The sequence below is a fragment of the Parasteatoda tepidariorum genome, chromosome 7 (genome assembly GCF_982258835.1).
Source record: "Parasteatoda tepidariorum strain Cologne lab strain chromosome 7, Ptep-v5.0, whole genome shotgun sequence".
In the NCBI taxonomy this organism is placed as follows: Eukaryota; Metazoa; Arthropoda; class Arachnida; order Araneae; family Theridiidae; genus Parasteatoda; species Parasteatoda tepidariorum.
In genome coordinates, this window is record NC_141761.1 from 112,838,489 (window position 1) to 112,859,312 (window position 20,824).

The following is a 20,824-nucleotide window of genomic DNA, read 5'->3' on the forward strand; positions in this document are numbered from 1 at the left end:
TACCTGGTATCTTAAATGTGATCGTGCTAACCATGGAAGTATTTTTAAATGTCACTTAAATTAATACCTTTGTACACACTTAAATCGTGGCAAAATCTTTACAGCTTATTTTACACTTTCTTATATATTTTCAATATTCTCATGCAATTTCAATTCTTCATATTATTTACATAGAAATTATATTATATTATTTACATGTAATTATTATATTATATTATTTACATGTAAATAGAAAATATTTCTTAATTTTTGCACACTGTGCAAATAAAAATGAAACTTTTAAACTATTTTCTATGCATTTTTTTAATTTTGTTTTAATTTTATTTTTTGAAAATAATGAATTTGAAAATCTTACTTTTAAACATATTTTTTTCTCAAATAGGCAAACAAACAAAAAAGTAAAAGATGAATTAATAAATAAACATGCATTTCAAATTATGTAAATTGACTATAAATCCCTTTCCATTTAAAGACAAATTTGGAAAAGTGAGAAATGGGAATTATAATTACGTAAATTATACTTCAGGGAAATTTCAGTCTTTATCATTGACAAAATGAATTTTTAAACAGCAATTTAGATTTCAGTTCCGGAAAAAGAGCCATTTAGTTAATTAAATAAATTAGTTTCAGTGATAAAAAACCGGAAAATTCTTTAAAACCAAGATAATTAGTAAGTTAATATGCAATTCATTAGAAACTGATTTAGAATGTTTGTTTGAAAGGCGTTCATCATTAAAAGTAATCATCAAATAACAAAATTCAGATTTTTTTTTTTTCAAATCATTTCAAGATCATAACTGCCATTTAGTTTTCCTTTTCTTTTGGAATAACGCGTCGTTGTGGAACCCGTAACTAAGACCAATTTTAAATATAGCAAACAAAAAAAGAAAGAAAAAAAACGTAGAAAGAAGAGCGACGAATCATTGACCTGATGTTTTAGTTTGGTTATTGATTTTTGAATAGATTTAGGTATAACTGCCCTAAAGAGCTGTTGTTAGTGGAATTAATCCTTAGTTGAGTTCAATTCTGATCGTGTGGACAATTCTGGATCATGTGGCCATAACATTTTGGCAATTTAGTAGGGGGTAGTAGTATTCTGGGTAAGGTAGTAGTTATAGACAATGTCAACCTTCATCTATCAAAAGGTATCCCAAGATTAAATCGAGTTAGCATGTCTTATATACTAGTGAATTGCTGTTTAGTAATCGTAGTGGTAGTTACGCCGCAATACTCCCCCACCACAAATTTATCAGGGACAGAATTCGATGAACGGATAACACTAGTTGCCGTATTTGTGAAAGACCGGGAGAGTTGTGTTAAGTTCACCGGATTTGAGCACTTGAAGTGAGAGCTGTATTAAGTTCACGGTTGTGTGTGTGATTTCTTCTGTGTTGCTATTAGTAGTTGAGTGTGAGAAAGATCTTCCTCACCATGCTGACTACCCACTAATCTGTGTATTATAATTGTGCGAAGCATTAATAAAAATAATTTATAAGTGAACAAAGTTTATAAATTTGTATAATTTTTTGAAAAAAAATCTTTTAACATGAATAACTCAAAAACAAAATCATGCAACTAGATATAATTGCGTATTACATTTTAGCCAAATTCACAACAATTTTTTTTTCTAAAACAATTTGAAACAATTTAATTTATCTATTAACAATCTCTTACAATTAAAGTTATATTTATTGAACTGAATTGAACGGGCATTGAATTCGATTTTAAAAAAATGCCAGCATGATCAGATTATGTAAACTTCAAAAACGTATTATTGACATAATTTAGTTTCTTACCAGTATTTTTATGAATTCATATACATTTACATAATTTGTGAAAAATAACAATCTTTTAAAAGGTATAACTCATAAACAAAATCATGTGACTAGATATAATTGCCTCATTACTTCTTAGAAAAATTCAAATTTTAGAATTCGCTTTTATTTTTTCCAAAACAATTTGAAAAAATTTAATTTATCTATTAACAATCTTTTACAATTGAAGTTATCTCTATTGAACTGAATTGAACTGTCATCCAATTCGATTTTAAAAAAATACCAGCATGATCAGATTATGAGATTTAGAACCAGAACTTCTAAAACGTATTACTGACATAATTTGATTCCATTAGTTTTTACCTGCACTTTTCTTTACTTGGTGTTTCAGCACAAGTCGTTTAACTTCTGATTTCATTCTTAGTTAAATCAGCAATCCAGTGCGTTCAATACAAGGAAGTCCCTTGATCACTATGCTGAATCAGAAACTATACTTTATTGAGTATTGAGTATAGTAAAGTGCGGCGAGCTCTCTGCTTATCGCTTATAGCTCTGCGTTTCAATAGGTAAGGCTTAATTTAGCAGCTTAATTTCAATAGGTAAGGTTTAAGGTTGGGACTGAGTAGGTAGCACAAGGTTGGAGCAAACTGCTAGAATCGGTTAGTGGCTTGGAAGAATTTTAAGAGGGATTGGATTTTGGTCTGAGAGTTGAGAGACAAGGTAACCAGACCAGTGAAAGCTGGGCTCTGCATGGATAAGGATTGATAGAGGTCTTTACGAGCATTTTGATAAAAGGAGCACTCCAGGAGATAGTGTTCGTTGGTGTCTATACGTCAGCAGTTGGGGTACTTAGGACTTTCTACTAACTTACACTTATGTAGAATCGCGTTAGTTGGAAGCGTTTTCGTCCGGAGTCTGGCTATAAACACATCTAATTTTCGGGACTTGATAAGTGGGCTGTAATCTTGAGGTTCGTCGAGGTGCGGAAAGAATTGGAAGTATTTGCACTCTTTCCATTCTCTGTGTTCTTTATTGAGCTCTTCTTTCAAAAACACTTTACTAAGATCTTGGGTTGATAAAAGGTGCGAAATAAAATCTTGATTCAGGGCCTGTTTAGCGATTTGGTAAGCTTGTTCGTTTTCTATAATATCAGTATGGGATGGGACCCAGATAAATGAGAGAGAATTCACAATTTGGCTAGATTTGGCTATTTGGTCTAGGAGCAGTAGTGGGATTCTTGGAGATTTTCTAGTGCCTTTGGAGAGGAACTGAAGTATTGAGTGGCTGTCTGTTAGCAAGGTATAAAGTTCGTAGCTGGTAACACAATGTTTAAGGGCGAGGAAGATCGCTAATCCTTCTGCGGTAAAGACTGATGTTTGTGACGGAATTCGGCCAGAGACCGTATAACCTTTAGAGGAATATATACCCACGCTGGTTTTGTCCAATTGTTTTGATCCGTCTGCTGCCAGAACAATGCTGTTGGTAAGGTTTTGATAGCGAAACTCTTCAAATAAGGCTCTTATCTGAGGTGGGGCTAGATTCTTGGTTTGGAATGCAAAGTTGTCTAAATGAATGACGACGTTTGGGGGAATTGGAGTAGGGGTATGGTATTTAATGATGTTATTTTGAGAGAGGTTCTTGCTAATCATCCATTTATGCATGTATGGTATAAGCGGGGCCAATTTACCTAGTGGAAGGTTGGATAGTGGGAGATGAAGGTGATGGAAGACTGAAGAATATGACTGTAGGGAGGTGTGGCGGAAGTAGAATTTAGCTGCTATCCATTTGTGACGTGAAGCTAATTTACTCACTCCCGCATCTTTGAGAATTAGTGGAATGGGTGTCCATCGAGGTAGTCCTGTTGCTACCCTAAGCGCAGCGTTGTATAGGATTTCTAGGGTTCGTAAACCTGTTACACTTGAGGAGGTAAAGATGTGACTACCGAAGTCTAAAACTCTTCTGATGCATGAGTTTGCGATTTGAAGAAGATGTTCTGACTGGGCTCTCCAGCGGGTGGTGGCAATACAGTGAAGAGCGGAGAGTTTCTTTAAATTTTTTTGCTTTAATAGTCTGAAGTGGTGGTGGAAGCTCAGGTTACTGGAGAAGTGAAGCCCGAGAATTCGGAGATTTTGAGCCCACGGAATGGGTTTATTAAAGATGTTGAGACTGAAGTTATCACCTGAGCGTCTTCTAGAAAAATTGATGACGGTGCTTTTTTCCGGAACGATTTCGAGACTCCAGTCCTTGTACCATTCCTGAATAAGGTGGAGTGAAAATTGCATCTTATGTCTTACTTCGTAGGTGGTTTCAACGATTGCTATAAGGTGGATGTCGTCTCCAAAAATGAGGCAAGATATGTCACCTGGGAGGATGGGATGCAGGACTGACATGTAAATTATGAAGAGGAATGAGGAGAGCACAGATCCTTGCGGACCGCCTCTGTTCATCGGAAAGTTGGCGGAATGAGCTTTCCTCCATCGCACAGCTATTTTTCTTGGGTTGACAAAGTTGTGGATGAATTTGGCAACTCGACCAGTAATTCCGGACTTTAAGAGTTTGAGGATTAAATATTCCTGTTTTATACTGTCATACACAGCGTGAATGTCCAGGGAGCAGCATATTACATACTTTTTTTAGAACCGAGCTTGGAGCACTTCATGGTGAAGAATGGTGAGAACCGAGTCTACACCTTTGAATGGTAGGAATCCACAGTGATAGGGATGGAAAATTCGAGTTTTGAGTGAAAAATCGACGAGTCTGTTTAAGAGCATGCGTTCGAGGGATTTGCTCAAGGTTGATGTAAGCGATATGGTTCTGTATCATGATACTAGATCAGGTGGTTTCCCTTTCTTATGGATAGGGATGATATGGGCTAACTTTCAGGATTCTGGGATCTGTCCTGAGACCCAGATACAGTTTATCTCGTCGAGTAGCTTCTGAGTAGCTGCTTCCGAAAGGGAGCGAGGAATTTTTAAAGGGATGCCGTCTGGTCCGGGAGACTTGCATTTTGAAGCTGTGAAGGCGTCGTTGAGTTCTTGTAAGGAGAATGGTTCGTTGTATTCTTGGTCAACTCCGCTGAAATCCAGTGGGAGTGGGGTTTTGTTTGGTGGTTTGGAATAGCAAGCTGTAAATGCATTTGCTTGAGACAATGGGCTGTGAAGTTCTATGTTGTTGATCATGATTAGGTTTGACGATATATTTTGGTTTTCTGGGCGGTTAATAATTTGCTCGGAGTATTTTTCCAATGGATTTAGTTTGACCTGCGTTGACACAAACGTCATTCCAATATTGTCTTCTGGCTGAGTGTATTGTTTTTCGAAGCCCTGCTGGTGTTTTTTTGTATGTGTTCCACTTATCTGGGTTGAGGGATCTACGCGCGATTCTTAGATATTTACGTTTCTTACCTAATAAATAGGAGCACAGACTGTTCCAAAAGGGTGGGAAGAGTGGATTAATCGCTGGTCTGAAAGAGGTATGTTTCTTTATTTTTTGCTGGAAAATAGTTTGAAACTTTTGAGTTGTGAGGGTATTTTCGGTTCGAATAGTTTCTTCACGGGTCACGGGGTTAGGTTACGGGTTAGGTTCTTCCAGTGCACTCGAGTTTGTCAGTTCGAAGCGGGGTTGCTGTTTGGGGTATTAAGGGCTATGCTCACAGGGGCATGATCGCTATCAAATGTGTCTAGGAACACTACGTAATTCATTTTGGGGAAAAAGTCAGCTGATGTGATTGTAAGGTCTAGAAGGGAGGGTTGGCACCCTGGTTTGAAGCATGTGGGGACCTTCGTGTTTAGTAGAGAGAATTGCACATCTAGGATTCATTCGAGGAGCCTATCCGCATCTCTTGATGTTGTCTGAACTCTTCAACGCAGATTGGTGTGCGTTGAAATCCCCTATTAAATTAAAAGGGTTTGTTAACGTTCGTCTTAGGGATTGCAGCCAGTCTATTGAAAATTGACCTTTAGGGGAATAAATATTAACTAGTAAAAATGAGAAATCAGTCGTTGTGATCTGCACCGCTAAGATTTCATTATCTGATGTTGGTAGATTTGGTATTGGGATGATTTTCGATGAAATGTTGCGGTCAACCGCGATGGCGAGTCCGCCTCCTCGACCTCATGTTATTGTTGTTGTTGTTGTTAATTTACGTCGCACTAGAGCTGCATAATGGGCTATTGGCGACGGTCTGGAAAACATCCCGGAGGATGATCCGAAGACATGCCATCACAATTTTGATCCTCTGCGGAGGGGATGGCACCCCCGCTTTGGTAGCCCGACGACCTGCGCGCGAAGTCGAGCACTTTACGGTAGCACAGTTTAACGAGGACCAATACCGCACACCCTCGGTCCCTACGCAGACTGATCCAAGTGGTCACCCACCCGCACACTGACCGCAGTCAGTGATGCTTGACTTCGGTGATCTGCAGGGCACCGTGTCTTAACGATCAGTCCACTGCGGGACTCCTCGACCTCTCGTTCGGTCATGACGGAAAAATGTTTTGGACGGAACATGAAGTGAGTCTGCTGAACTAAGAAACGTTTCCTGAAGAGCAATTATATGAGATTGAGAAAAGGTTTTATTTTAAGCAAGTGAAGTTTGTTTTTAATACTTCGGCAAATTCCAGGAAGTGATGTTAATTGGTATTTTGTAGACTATACAAAAGGTAGCTAGAAAGTTGTATTGTCAATTGCAGAAAGGAAGTAGATATTAGCTTTTGGTTTTATTGGTCGATGATTTTGTTTGAACTTGCGAGACCTTTTGAGTTAGACCTCTATTTTGTGATCTTGAGGTTATACCTCTAACTGGTGTAACTGGGCCCTGCCCTTTAGTTTCTGAAGATTCTGATCGAGATTCTGTTTCGATGTAGGTGGGTATGTTCGGTGTGGATGACTCAGTGTCGGCCACGAAAGAAAATTCGGTTTCAGAACCGTGATATAGGACTTCCGTGTCGAGTGTCGGACGAAATTTCTTACGTGAAAGATTTTGGTGAGATTGTTCGATGTCTTGTCGAGAATTAAGAATTTCTAAGACTTTAAATATTTTGTCGAAGAGGGCGTCCTGGCGTTGAGTTAACGCCAAGAGTTTTGCGTCAAACACTGTAGCTACTTCTGCTACAGCTGTTTTGATTATTTCTTTGACATCCGCAATTTGTTCTGAACGGTCGGATTTCACCACTGATGCAAACTTTGGTTTATCTTTTTGTGATTTATATTGTCTGCGAGCTTCTGTAAACGTTAAGTGAGATTCGATTTTGAAGCGCAAAAATCGAGCTTCCTCTAGTCGTGCTTTTCAATCAGGGTAGTCAGAAGCGTGGTTCCCTGTGCAATTGCTACAGATCGTAGTAGAGCTGTTGCATGCAGATTTGTGATGACTTCCACTGCACTGGCTACAAATTTGAGTAGGAGCGGGGCAATTCTTTTTCAGGTGCGTGAATTTGTAACATTTATGGCACTGTCTGGGGCGGTCATAAAATGCTATAGGTCGGACTCTATCATAGAAGAGTCTAAGATTCTTCGGCGTGTGTGTTCCGTAACAGGTTACTAAGCAGGCTTCAGAAGGGACGGTATCTCCCCTTTTTTGGAATCGTCGAATACTATATACTTGGATGTTGCTGAGCTCTAATTCGGATTTTAAATCACAAAGATTTAAGTCTAACGGTATCTCATGCAGAAGGAAGCGAGATGTAATGTTTTCTTGTATCACTTCTGGTTTGGTAGGTATATCAAATAGAGAATTGAGGTTGCTAAGTTCCAATGCTGTAACTAAATCAGAGGTTTGAATAAGCACGTTAGTTAGAATTGTTTTTAATTGCAAAGGTTTTTTGGGAAACGAGGTAACTCCTGGTGGCGAGAAAAATAGTGCGTATGAATTTAGACCATTGTCCGTTGCGTACGTCAGTTTGTCTTGGATCGTATAGTCATATTCTAAGAGGATGTTAGTATTTGTTTTCACAAGACGACTGCTTTATTCTGCAGCAGTTTCATCCATTAATTCATTCTGATCCATAATTTACATTTCCAAGTTATACAGAAAATTGTAAATTACAGTTTTCCTTCAAAGAAACAGAAGAGTCTGTCGGTGAAGGGGGCGGTTCCTTTCTCGACTAACGAAAACTCCCAACTCGGGAGAAAACAAAAATTACGAAGTTCTTATCAGTAACCGAGGTGAAGTATCCGTTACTAGAAATATAAAGGACCTACTTTATCACAATTCGTTGATGTCGATTCACATAGTTAAAACTTCCAAAGATTTTTCCCTAACACACAATCTCCGACTCTCTAGTTCCCTATGCTTTATTATTGCTTTAATGAAATTACATACATTTGCAGATTTGGTTGCTTAATTTAGGCTTACAAGCCTTTGTCAAGGAGAAGGACAGACATCACGAAGAATGCATCCAGGGTTACAACAGGATTCGAGCCCGTCCCCTCCGCGCTTCACACTGCTCTTGGCGGGTGATACCGCTCTGCTAGGAAAACCCCTTCAGAAACTATGTAGTCAGGGTTTTCTATGAAGGGCTACTTAGATTTGCAAGCGCGGATTTCTTCAGTGACTTTGAAAATGGACTTGCAATTTTTTCGGTCACAGTTCAAGATCACTGCCACAAAATAAGTCATTTTGATTAAGTCAACAGTAGTAATTATTTGTTTATGTCACACTGAAGATGCGCAAAGCAATTTTGGAGATGATCTGGGAAGCATCCATGAGGAAGATCCAAAGAAATACCATCACATTCCAAAGAAATGCCATCGGCACTTCTTTGATACCTCGGAGATCTGCGCGTGAAGTCCAGCACTTTACGGTAGAGGGGTTTAACGATGGCCGATACCACGCAACCTCTGTCCTATCGCAGGCTGATGAAATTTATCACGCACCGCTTTTTTACCACTGCCAATGATGCTTGACTCCGGTCGGTGTTCCACTAAAAGCCATGTTTTACGATAAGTCCTCTCTGGTTCTTTGATCAAATTGCATTCAGAGAAAAAACTTGGGGCTTCATTCGATGAAGAATAATCCTTCCACAAAACTTTCTGGAGCGAAGTAAAGGGTTCGAATCTCATCGTAACCCTGTATTCATCTTTGTGCTGTACTTGACACGGGTTTGTAACTTTTTCTTTTTAATGAGCACAAAAATCTGCATATATGTAGGTAAGTAGATACTTTATGTACGTCGCACTGGAGCCCGCACAATGGGCTATTGGTGATGGTCTGGGAAACATCCCTGAGGGGGATCCGAAGACACGTCATTGCAATTTTGATCCGCTGCAGAGGGGATGACTCCCCTGCTTTTGTATCCCGACAACCTGGTAGCGAAGTCAAACACTTTACGATGGAACAGTTTAACGAGGATCGATACCGCACACCCTCTGTCCCTACGCAGGCTGATCAAAGTGGTCACCCACCCACTTTCTGACCACAGCCAGCAATGCTCGACTTAGGTGTTCTGCTGGGAATCGTGTTTTTACGATCAGTCCAATGCGAGACTGGGTTATTTCAAGACTGAAATAAACGAATCAGTCGACAAAAAAATTAACTTACCTAATTAATAAATCAGTAATTTACTTCTGATTCTTCGTCAGCCAGTTAATCACATTTGAAAACAAACATAGGGTAGTTATAAGTAGAACCACCTATAATTAATCATTGTCTACGTTTCAATAATAAGGACTAGAGTTGTATTTCTTTAAAGTCTCCTAAGTCCCGCAGTGGACTGATCGTTAAGACACGGTTCCCAGCAGATCACAGAAGTCAAGCATCACTGACTACGGTCAGTGTGAGGGTGGGTGACCACTTGGATAAGTCTGCGTAGGGACCGAGGGTGTGCGGTATTGGTCCTCGTTAAACTGTGCTACCGTAAAGTGCTCGACTTCGCGCACAGGTCGTCGGGCTACCGAAGCGGGGGTGCCATCCCCTACGCAGAGGATCAAAATTGTGATGGCATGTCTTCGGATCATCCTCCGGGATGTTTCCCAGACCGTCGCCAATAGCCCATTGTGCAGCTCTAGTGCGACGTAAATTAACAACAACAGCAACAATAAAGTCTCCTAATGTAAGAAACTAATTTTAGGAACTTACTATAATAATGTAAAATATGTATCTTTATAAAAAGGCATATTGGATTGAAAATTGTGCTTTATTTACAATTCTAAATTTCAATTTACAATATAAGCTCCTTGTTGACAATGACAATTAATAATGATTGCTTCAATTTGATTCGTTCCTCCGTCTACACGTTTCTCCCATCCAACTTCCAATCGGACGATACTTTCAAACCAATAGTTGCGCTCTTCTATAAAAAAAAATGAAATGAAATGTTGAAAAAATAATATATCTTTCCAGTAAAGAAAAATATACCTAAATACTTTTCACACATTCCGTTGAGGTATTTTTTTAGCAAGAAAATGCTGTTTAGGAAAGAAAATTTAGCTTTTAGAAAGGAAAAAAAATAACAACGTTGTGCTCTAGCAACGAAGCAGAATTTGATTTAAAAAAATTTTTTTTATTTTCTTCATCATCATTTCCGCATGGATGCAAAAAACCTAGTTTCGTAAAAATGTCCAGATAGCGAAGATTTTTTTCCCCAGTAGATTATTTTTTGATAAAATATCGGTATATATTTTTAGCATCTAAAATAAAAGAAAAATGCTTAATTATGATTTTATAAAACTAAGATTTATACCTAAATAAACTTAAAATTTTATATTGGCTTAAAAATTCGTCAACCTATTTATTTATTTCTCTGACGGGGTACCAAAAACGCGAGTATTTCTTTATCTAAATCAGCAACATGGTCATACATAATAATTCATTTTGCTAGATAGTCTTAAGTAATAATTTGAATAATAGTGTTAAATAATTAGTTGTATGTTAAGTATTTGTTACACCGTGTTACTTTCCAGTCAGATTGCAATGGTATTTGCCTTAAATTCTCCTAAACACCAAATATTTCTTGTTGTTGTTTCTATTCCCTGACGGTATAGCTACGCTATATCATCTCCATGAAACCAAATATTACAAGAAAATCTGAAAATGGAACAAAAACATCGAACATCTTATGCATAGTGAAATTTAACTGTGCTTTCCCACAGAACAGCTCTCCCCACTAATAAATGGTTTGTCTAAAGTAAAAACTACCCTATCCATTCGTCTGGACCAGGGGCGGTGACAATGGTAACGAGGTATAACTATTTCATGTAGGGGTGTAGGGTCATTGTTTAGGACAGTTTTTGGCTCGGTCTGCTCTGTGAGAGAAAGGGAATATTTTTCTTCGAGCTATTGTGTTAGCCCTAGAGTGAAGAAAAGCTACCCTCCCTAAAATGCGCTATTCTCGTTTTGATAGCAGCAGACGGTCTCAGACATTGTGACCGGGGGAGTTTTTACCGCAGACAAACTATACTTAAATGCATAGTAGTGGGGAAGCTCTGTTCTATTTTACGCCATCGACATTATGTAAAATGCTTTCAGCCTTATTGGAAAGAAAGAGTTTTTTGTGGCTTCTGCGTACTTTATAACGTACTTTTTAGATTATTGCAGTTTTTTTTATCAAATTTTGACTTAATTTAAAAGTTTATTTAACTTTAATTAGCATAATTCGGAAAATTGATCACCTGAATTTTAGTTTTTCGTTGTCATTTAACGTACTCATTTAAACATTTAGTCATTAAGTTCATTTTTAATTTCGGAATCATTTAAACATCGCTTGCTATTTTGAAAATCACTTGTTGCGCCATCTAGATAAAAATATCTTCGAATTACAGTTGTCTTATCAATTATATGAAAACTTTTCTAGTAGAAACTTTTAAGTACTTCGGTTACAGCAACAATGATTTTGTAATTATCAGACAACATGCACATAAAAAAGGTATCCAGTTATGCATCGAGACTGAAGGTTAACAAAAACATGTAACAGGAAAACTATAAATGGGGAAACAAAACGATTTCTTTTAAAATTAATTCACGTGACAGACGATAAATGTACTTGATTCTAACACCAAAGTTTTTCGCTAGGTATCGCTGCATTTATTTTTCCATTGTGTTTTGATGTATTCAAGTTTCTTCTTCCAATTATGACATGTGATTGTGACTGCAAATTTTCGAGAATATTTTAACGCAAACTGCATTTATTTAAAGAATTTGAAAACTTTCGGATGTTTTTTCACTCTTTTTCCGAAAAATAAAGGATCACTACTCACAGAGTCATCTGTTGAAAACCGTTTGAAATAAACACAAGAATTGTGGGAAGGGAAAATTATGTTCTGTTACATGAATTACCTACTAGAGTTGTTCTATTTTTACGTTAATCATTTTCCTGATATGAATTTTTGAAAACAGTTTGCAATCGTCTTATGCATCGCATAGTTTGAAAAAAATGAAAGTTTAAAAATATCAAAGATATTTGACAATGTTTAAAATTCCGACTTTTTATTAAATACAATACAGAAAAATCTTTACGATGGCATAAATTGCACGCTCTGGTCTCGACCCTTGTTTTATAAATCCCAACATTCCATAGTCGTATCTATTATTGTCCTAGATTTTACTTTGCAAATATAAAAGCTTTCATTCATAATAAAAAAATAAAAATAACAGAAAAAAAAACTTGTTATACTCTATAAAAAGAATATTTTCCACTAACATTTTCTTAGAAAATAAATAATCGAATCATAACGATCCATTTAGATAGGAAGAATATTTTTGTTCTGGTTATAGAAAAGTAGAGCGCAGAAAAGTTCTGAAATTTTCGTTCGAAATTGGTTTCGAAGGAAGAAATCTATTTTTCAATTTTTAAATCATCTTAGTAGGAGCAGAAAAATGTCCCGTTAAAATTCTGATTCCTTTAAAAAAATTACAAATAAATCAATAAATATTCGAGGAAAACTATTTCCGAAGGTGAAACAAAATTGAGATTTCCAATATGACCATACTCTTACACCTATAAAGTATCAGATTTGAATAAAGGCATATATTATTGATCTCGAACTTTTATCAATTATTTGGGATTCATTTTCATAATGTCGAATAATAACGTTAAATAATATACAATCGAACTATAGACAGGATGCAAAAAAAATCGTATCCTTCTAAAATTTTGAAGGCTTCAAGATAAAATTATAAAGTAGTATTTAGGTATAGTAAAATGTCTACAGGATAAAAAATTAGAGTTCTTTTCTTGAAAACAACGTTAACCAGGTGGAAAAGAAAATTAGAAAGTTGTAGAGATTTAGTCCTAATAAGCAGTTCAACTCCGTATCCGAAAACAGATCCAGAAGACAAGGAAAATCCTTGATCAAGTATTGGTAGAAATTTGCCTTCGTTGAGGAATTTTTTGATGGCACTGACAAGATTTTGCGTTACAGGGTAAGGAAAACTACGAAAACTTCTTTCGGTTAAGATAACAGTAAGGGGACTCTAACCCATGATCCATTTACCACTAAGGTTATTTTGCGTCAGCACTGTGGTCGGTGCGATCCTGTTTCAGAATTCGTATTGACCAACTAAAGCTGGGATTCGAACCCGAGTGACCTCCTTGGGAGGCGGGTGCTCTATCCTCTGATAAATTTTAATATTTAACGAATCAATACCCTATTCTCATTTGAGAAAGAGAGAGAGAGTGAAGATATTTCCGTATCGTGATTTGTTCCGCCAACAGGAATCGCCAAAGGGCCAAATGGATTTTAAACTTACAATTTAAAATAAAATTTAAAGGATTGCCCAGGGCTATATTCTAAATCACGTGACTATGTATCGTGTATTTTTATTTCGATTCCTAAATTAAATTAATTAATTCTAGTTTAAGTTCAAGAATTTATAGCTAAATTTGTCGGTTAAAAATTTGAACTTGCAAACTTACATAAGCTCCTCTTTGTTTCCCATATGTCACTTCGCTCCTTAGAAATGCTATTTTGTCTGACTGTTTCTATGGCAACCACTAGATGACACTTCTTCAGTAAAATCTATGTCCTCAATGTTTTTAAATTGGATTGATGTATCCTGAAAAATATTTCGTGTTTATGCGTTAAAGCAATATGTCTAGGCAGATAAATTTTTAGTATGTTGCAGAAATAAGGAGATTGGTGAAAGAGATATATACTAAAATCCATATGTATTTTTATCAAATTTAAAGTACCAACACTCTCCGAAAAATCAACGCTAGTTTACACCATCATTCGTTTTAGTGAAGCTCATTTATATTCCTCAAAGAGAAATGATTTGTTGAATTTTTTTCTTCATTTTGCCGTAACTTACTATAAGTAGCGTATACTAGCACCGTACATCTCTGCCTTGATCTGTGAGGAAAATGTGTACTAATCTACCGCATGCTGGTTTGGTATTTTGACTAACGTTTCAGACTTTTTACCAAAATTTCGATCAGTTCAGACAGCAAAAAAGGTTATACAAAGGGAGGTAAGAGCAACAAACTGCCTTGAAAAGTGATTAAATTAGTCCTCGAATAATTGTTGTTATTTATGCCATTTTATTTTTTTATTTTATAACCGTCGTTGAACAGACGACGAAATTTTTGGGTTTATGACTTCTAATGTTCAACTCTGCAGCGTTGTAATTTTGAACCCAATCCAGAAGACAAGAGAACTTCTGGATCAAGTATTGGGAGAAATTTTGCCTTCGTGGAGGACTCTTTGATGGAACTAACCCGCATTGGCGTTATATGGAGAGGAAGACCACGAGAACCTCCCAAGGTTAGCCTGACGTCAAAGAGACTCTAACCCGTGATCCGTCTACCACTGAGGATATTTCACGTCAGCACTGTGGTCGGTGCCAGCCGGATGCGGATTCGTATCGACCAGTCATTGGTAGGATTCGAACCCGGTTCAACTCACTGGAAGCCAAACGCTCTATCCCCTGAGCCATCAGGGCTCTACTTATGCCATTTGCCAATATCAGCTAGCCTGCTTGGGAAATAAAGCGAATTTTAAGGCAAAAGATGCATTTTTTGCCTTTCAGTGGCGCCAGCTATGGTCACGATTACGATCTCAACCAAGCACACGCCCCACCCCTTTTTACAAGGAGGACCCAATCACCCTCCATTCATTCATTCACAGGTTGTAATTTTGACCTGAACCAGAGAACAATCAATCTTCAATTCAGTACTCCCTGAGATATTGATTTGTTATGGTAACTTGGAGGACTTTTTGACCTCGACAGATTTAACTTGATTAGCCATCATTTAATACACAGAGATCCTTCTGCCGGCAGGATTTGAACTCACTTTCGACCAACCAGGCTATCCCGTGCCCCCCCTCAAATAGTTAAAACCGAAGGTAATACTCTGTTTCAGGGATTCCAAAAAATCTATTTTGTTCTTATATTAAAATATTTGGTACCTATTACGCCACCTCATACAAAAGAGAGGGACCCTACATGAATCAATTTAATAGTCCGACGTAGAGAACATGAACTACTCAATAGGCGAAAAATGAGAAAAATGTTTAATGTCACAACTGTCTTATTACTCAACAAAGCGATTGGGGGAAAATAAGAAAGATGTCACAACATTCGTTCTACTCAAGGATCGGATATCTCGTTTATGGTAACCCGCGCGAAGGGTTTCTCTTTATGTTGCCTATTACCACAATTAACTAAGCTTCACTGGTATCAATGATAATTTGGCGAGTTTTCACGACTCTGGCATAGTTCCAAAATGAATGTTTTAATTTCTGAAGATGTTGAAGAAAGGACCTCTTTAATTATGTCCCTTGGGACTAACTTTGCCCTAAAAACATAATGAAGGAGTTATTGCTGTTGACCTTAGAAACCATTTGATTTAAACAAAAACAATATTAGTATTTATTTTACTACCGATTCTAAACTCTGCATCCGTAACTCTAACGTCTTTCGTGTTTCAGATAAGTTAAGGGGATCCGATTGCATACGTAGGAATGTTTTAAATCTATTTTAAGTTTATGATTGTTCAATTTATTTAATATTTAATAGATTAACTCTTTCAATATTTCAACAGCTGTCAAATAAACTGCGTAATTATTCCGCTATAATACTGTTAAAAGTGATTGATTAAACTACACTTACTGATATTGCATCACTTTGAATTACAAAAGCTGATGAGTTCGCCGCAGAAACGGTGCTGCTGTTGGTCATTCCGGAATCATTAACTAGTGGCGTTTTCTTGGATGGTGTACGATTCTCAATAGGATACTCCACTAATGATATCTATGAGAAAACATTGACCAATAAACTTCGTTGAATTTACATTAATATACGCGGTACCTATCTTTACTACACACACAGTAACTGGTACAGGGTGTCTCGTATTGACTGCCCTCACTTTATATTTTTGCAGCGACTATCCTTATTTAACGGGGAATTTTTCAATGGCTGTCCTTACTAGACAGAGTGTTTTGTACTGGCTGTCTTTATTATACATGGAAGTTCGAAGTAACAGTTCTTGCTATGCATAGTGTTTCGTAGTAACTGGTCTTACTTACACGATGTTCTGTAACAACTATCCTTACTTAAGAATGTGTTTTGTAATCACTATCCTTACTATGCATAGTATTTCGTCATGGCTGTCCTTACTATACATGGTGTTCAGTGATGATTGTCTATACTAAACAGGGTATTTCTTAATTACTACACTACTAAATACGGTGCTTCGTGATGACTGTCCTTACTATACATGGTGATGGTTATTTTAAAAGTAAGTTGACTCCCCACAAGTTCTTAGTTTTTTAAATCTGACAGATAACTTTTTATTCGTGATATGAATATATTTCGATTAGAATGAGCAATCATTAAGTACATTCTATTCTTTAGATTATCTTTATTTGTTATAATTAAACGTTTGTTATGATCTCTTTTTTACGAATCCCCAACCGCTTCGATTGTACCACACAATAAACGCGATTTAGAGGAGCCACAAATATTTTATTTATCATAGGAAGAAGGGAAGAAATTATAATATACTTGAATTAAAATATTTTCGAAAATCCTACAAATGCGTTCTTTAGAGGAACCACAAATATTTTATTTATCATAGGAAGAAGGGAAGAAATTATAATATACTTGAATTAAAATATTTTCGAAAATCCTACAAATGCGTTCTTTAGAGGAACCACAAATATTTTATTTATCATAGGAAGAAGGGAAGAAATTATAATATACTTGAATTAAAATATTTTCGAAAATCCTACAAATGCGTTCTTTAGAGGAACCACAAATATTTTATTTATCATAGGAAGAAGGGAAGGAATTATAATATACTTGAATTAAAATATTTTCGAAAATCCTACAAATGCGTTCTTTAGAGGAACCACAAATATTTTATTTATCATAGGAAGAAGGGAAGAAATTATAATATACTTGAATTAAAATATTTTCGAAAATCCTACAAATGCGTTCTTTAGAGGAACCACAAATATTTTATTTATCATAGGAAGAAGGGAAGAAATTATAATATACTTGAATTAAAATATTTTCGAAAATCCTACAAATGCGTTCTTTAGAGGAACCACAAATATTTTATTTATCATAGGAAGAAGGGAAGAAATTATAATATACTTGAATTAAAATATTTTCGAAAATCCTACAAATGCGTTCTTTAGAGGAACCACAAATATTTTATTTATCATAGGAAGAAGGGAAGAAATTATGATATACTTGAATTAAAATATTTTCGAAAATCCTACAAATGCGTTCTTTAGAGGAACCACAAATATTTTATTTATCATAGGAAGAAGGGAAGAAATTATAATATACTTGAATTAAAATATTTTCGAAAATCCTACAAATGCGTTCTTTAGAGGAACCACAAATATTTTATTTATCATAGGAAGAAGGGAAGAAATTATAATATACTTGAATTAAAATATTTTCGAAAATCCTACAAATGCGTTCTTTAGAGGAACCACAAATATTTTATTTATCATAGGAAGAAGGGAAGAAATTATAATATACTTGAATTAAAATATTTTCGAAAATCCTACAAATGCGTTCTTTAGAGGAACCACAAATATTTTATTTATCATAGGAAGAAGGGAAGAAATAATATACTTGAATTAAAATATTTTCGAAAATCCTACAAATGCGTTCTTTAGAAGAACCACAAATATTTTATTTTTCATTTGTGAATTCACAGAGTAACTGGAGAAAAAACTTACCACAGAAAACCCATATTACGTAATTGAAAACTGCATTCGCTTCAAAAAATATACAAATATGAAAAAACAGTGGACAAGCTCCCAAGTATCCATTTTCAAGACTTGCCAGAAGTGAGTGCAAAGAAACAAAAATGATGATTCGGGTAATATATTACCGCTTATGTTTTTGTGGGATAATTTTTATTTAATTTCATATCTTAAAAGTTTACAAAAATCCGTTATTCCCTTTTTTTTTCGTCGAAAGTTAAAATATTTCGTGATAAGCATTTTTTTTAGATCGTCATCGTTGTAAATAGGGGGAAAACAAAACCGCCCTTTTCGAACAATTAAAATTTTCAAAAAAGGCCTCTTTGTCCTAAATTGCTGACGCTCTCGTACCTTGCAATTATTTTTGTCTATATCTGGTACCGTTTTCACATGGAAACGGTACCAGAAACAGTTGCATATGGTTCTTAAAATTCCACTAGATGTAAGCGACCTCATCGTGCAGCACTGCAATTACTTAACTGTACCAAACAATAACTTTTATAATTATAGATAAATATTTTATAATTATAGATAAAGATTTTATAAGCGTAAATAAAGATTTTATAATATTAGATAAAGATTTTATAAGTATAGATAAAGATTTTATAATTATAGATAAAGATTCCATAATTATAGATAAAGATTTTATGATTATAGATAAATATTTATAAGTCAAGAGAAGAAACAGGGTTTTTATCGAGAAACATGTATAATATTTACCGATCTGTTTATTTGAACTTGAGGATGGCCTCTTCCAGCACAAAGTTCCTTATAATGGGTAAAAACACATAACAAACTGTAAACCTAAAAAAAAAAAATTAAAAGAAATTTTACACTTGGATACCTGCAAGTGACGTAGTGTGGGTATCTCAATCCTGATTGGTTGTTGAAACTTGGCATTTGTTTACGATCGCAACTGTTTTTTCCATTACATTTCGAGTAAGGCTGGCACGTCAAAGATCAATTCTCTTAAATGATACATTCTATATTCCTATGCAAAGATCCTTTTACAAAAATTTCAATTCTTTCACTATATATTTCTTACACAAAGAAACGCATGAAGCCATGTAGAACATAAACAAACTAATTATGTATCGAAGTTGCCAGGTATACAAAACTAAAATATATATCACGTGTTACAATAGAATACTTAATCAAATAATAAATCTAAGAAATAATTATTTTTCAACAAATTCAATGTGCGATACGCTAATTAAAGCTAATTAAGATTCCAACCTTTGTGAGAAAAAAAGCTCAACTTTGACACACCATTTTGTTTATTGACGATCACCTGGCGCTAGCGTCATAGATCACGTGTGTGGGTATGTCTGATGTAAGACTCCTATACTTCTTCTCGAAGTGGAACAATTAACAATTAAATTAAAATTAATAAAATTTACATTATGATTTTCACATAAAAATATTTTAGAGAAAAGTTACTATTTTTGAACTACCTCATTCATTACACTGATAAAACATTCCGGATATAAATTAGAGTAAAAAATACTTTGAGTGCAGCATTAATAAATTCTATCTTACCGTAAAACCGATTTGAACCGTAAAATTTAAAATCAGTATTTTTACAGTAATAATTATTTAATTGTATTGATTTTACAGTAAGTATTACTTTAAATAAAAATTACGATTCATCCGATTTTTTGTTCCGTAAAACTTAAACGCAATTTGATCCGGCTATTTTGGCAGCGTAGGCCACTTCAATTATTTCGTACTATTTATGAATTTTTAAAGCAGCCTTGTTGACTATGGAATTAATTTACGTTTAAACAAAGTTCCTGTACTACAAAAAAGTACTAATTTTGTACTTTTGTTTATTTTTAGCGTAATTGTATAATAGTAGTGAAACTTAAATAGTGTTTTTGTTGTTACTGACAACATATTTAACTTCTTAAATTTCATGAAATGAATTTTATTTAGCATTATTAACAAATGGTGTTTACTTTGTTATAATTGAATTCACTAATACCTAATGCATTAAATGGATCAGGTTGATTCGCTATCAATGGGCTTATGGGCCTACCATAGAAATTTCAACGAGTCTTACGAATCGAATTTTATCGAATCGAAGAAATTTTATCGAGTCATTTATCGAAAATTATTATACATATCAAGTGTAATTAATATATAAATAGTCAACGATAAAATTTATTGCTTCTAGTTGGGCGCAAAACATTGTAAAGTGCTCTAATAAGATCTTTTGTGGTCTATGTTGGTTTTCAATCAGAATATTATTCTTACGAATTCTGAATTAAATAATACGAAGAAAAGATCTAAACATTTTTCTGAGGGAATATTGTATTGAAAAATAAGATAGCTACAGCACTGTAAAAAAATCGGGTAAGAACTACTGATACACTGAGTGTAGCATTCATAAAATTTTACCGTCAAATCCATTTTTACCGTAAAACTTTAAACCGTGATTTTTGCAATAATATTTTTTCACTGTGAATCAGTAATTTTACAGTAAATATTACTGTAAAAATTAAAGTTAAACCGATTTTTTTTTGTCCCACAGAATATTACGGTAAAAGTGGCTTTTGTAGTAAAAAAAGTTGGCACTCTAAGTGCCGGTACTTTTCACTGTAATTTGAACCGTAATTGTTGCAGTGAGACGTATTCCTAAATTCACTAGGTAAATGACATTTATTCATCTATTTTCGCAAATAATAATACAAGTTTGTAACGTCTTTAAATATTTATGCGAATCATTGAATGTTTAGAAGTAATAATTGCATTAACACGTGCAAAGTTACAAATTTTAAGGATCAATTTAGGTAGCTAAATGTTATAATTATTCCTGTAATTGTCTAGAATCAATGTTGGTTAGAAAATAATTTCAAAGTTTTGAACGATGAGTGCATAAAGGCTGTAGA

At 35.1% G+C, this 20,824-nt stretch overlaps 2 protein-coding genes across 5 annotated transcripts in view; both read right to left on the reverse strand.

Annotated features, from left to right (window-relative positions):
• Positions 1 to 2,608: 2,608 nt before the first annotated feature.
• Positions 2,609 to 4,222, reverse strand: LOC107450510 (uncharacterized). The gene has a single exon (XM_016066323.2). The coding sequence runs from the start codon at positions 4,220 to 4,222 to the stop codon at positions 2,609 to 2,611; it is 1,614 nt and encodes a 537-aa protein (XP_015921809.2).
• A 5,666-nt stretch (positions 4,223 to 9,888) lies between these two features.
• Positions 9,889 to 20,824, reverse strand: part of LOC107450514 (uncharacterized) — a 47,569-nt gene continuing 36,633 nt past the window's right edge. For 2 of the 4 annotated variants that reach the window (XM_071183730.2, XM_043051294.3), the window contains 4 exons: positions 18,654 to 18,737; positions 15,820 to 15,960; positions 13,625 to 13,764; positions 9,889 to 10,063 (listed from right to left, as the gene is read on the reverse strand). In XM_071183730.2, the coding sequence (XP_071039831.1) occupies positions 13,672 to 13,764; positions 15,820 to 15,960; positions 18,654 to 18,737 (318 nt within the window). In that variant the 3' untranslated portion in view covers positions 9,889 to 10,063; positions 13,625 to 13,671. The remainder of the gene's footprint in view (positions 10,064 to 13,624; positions 13,765 to 15,819; positions 15,961 to 18,653; positions 18,738 to 20,824) is intronic. The other 2 variants (XM_071183731.2, XM_071183733.2) reach the window with 2 other exon arrangements.

What these genes read in the sequence shown, in the direction of transcription:
- LOC107450510 (XM_016066323.2), bottom strand. Translation starts at nt 4,222, where the DNA reads ATGAACAGAGGCGGTCCGCAAGGATCTGTGCTCTCCTCATTCCTCTTC.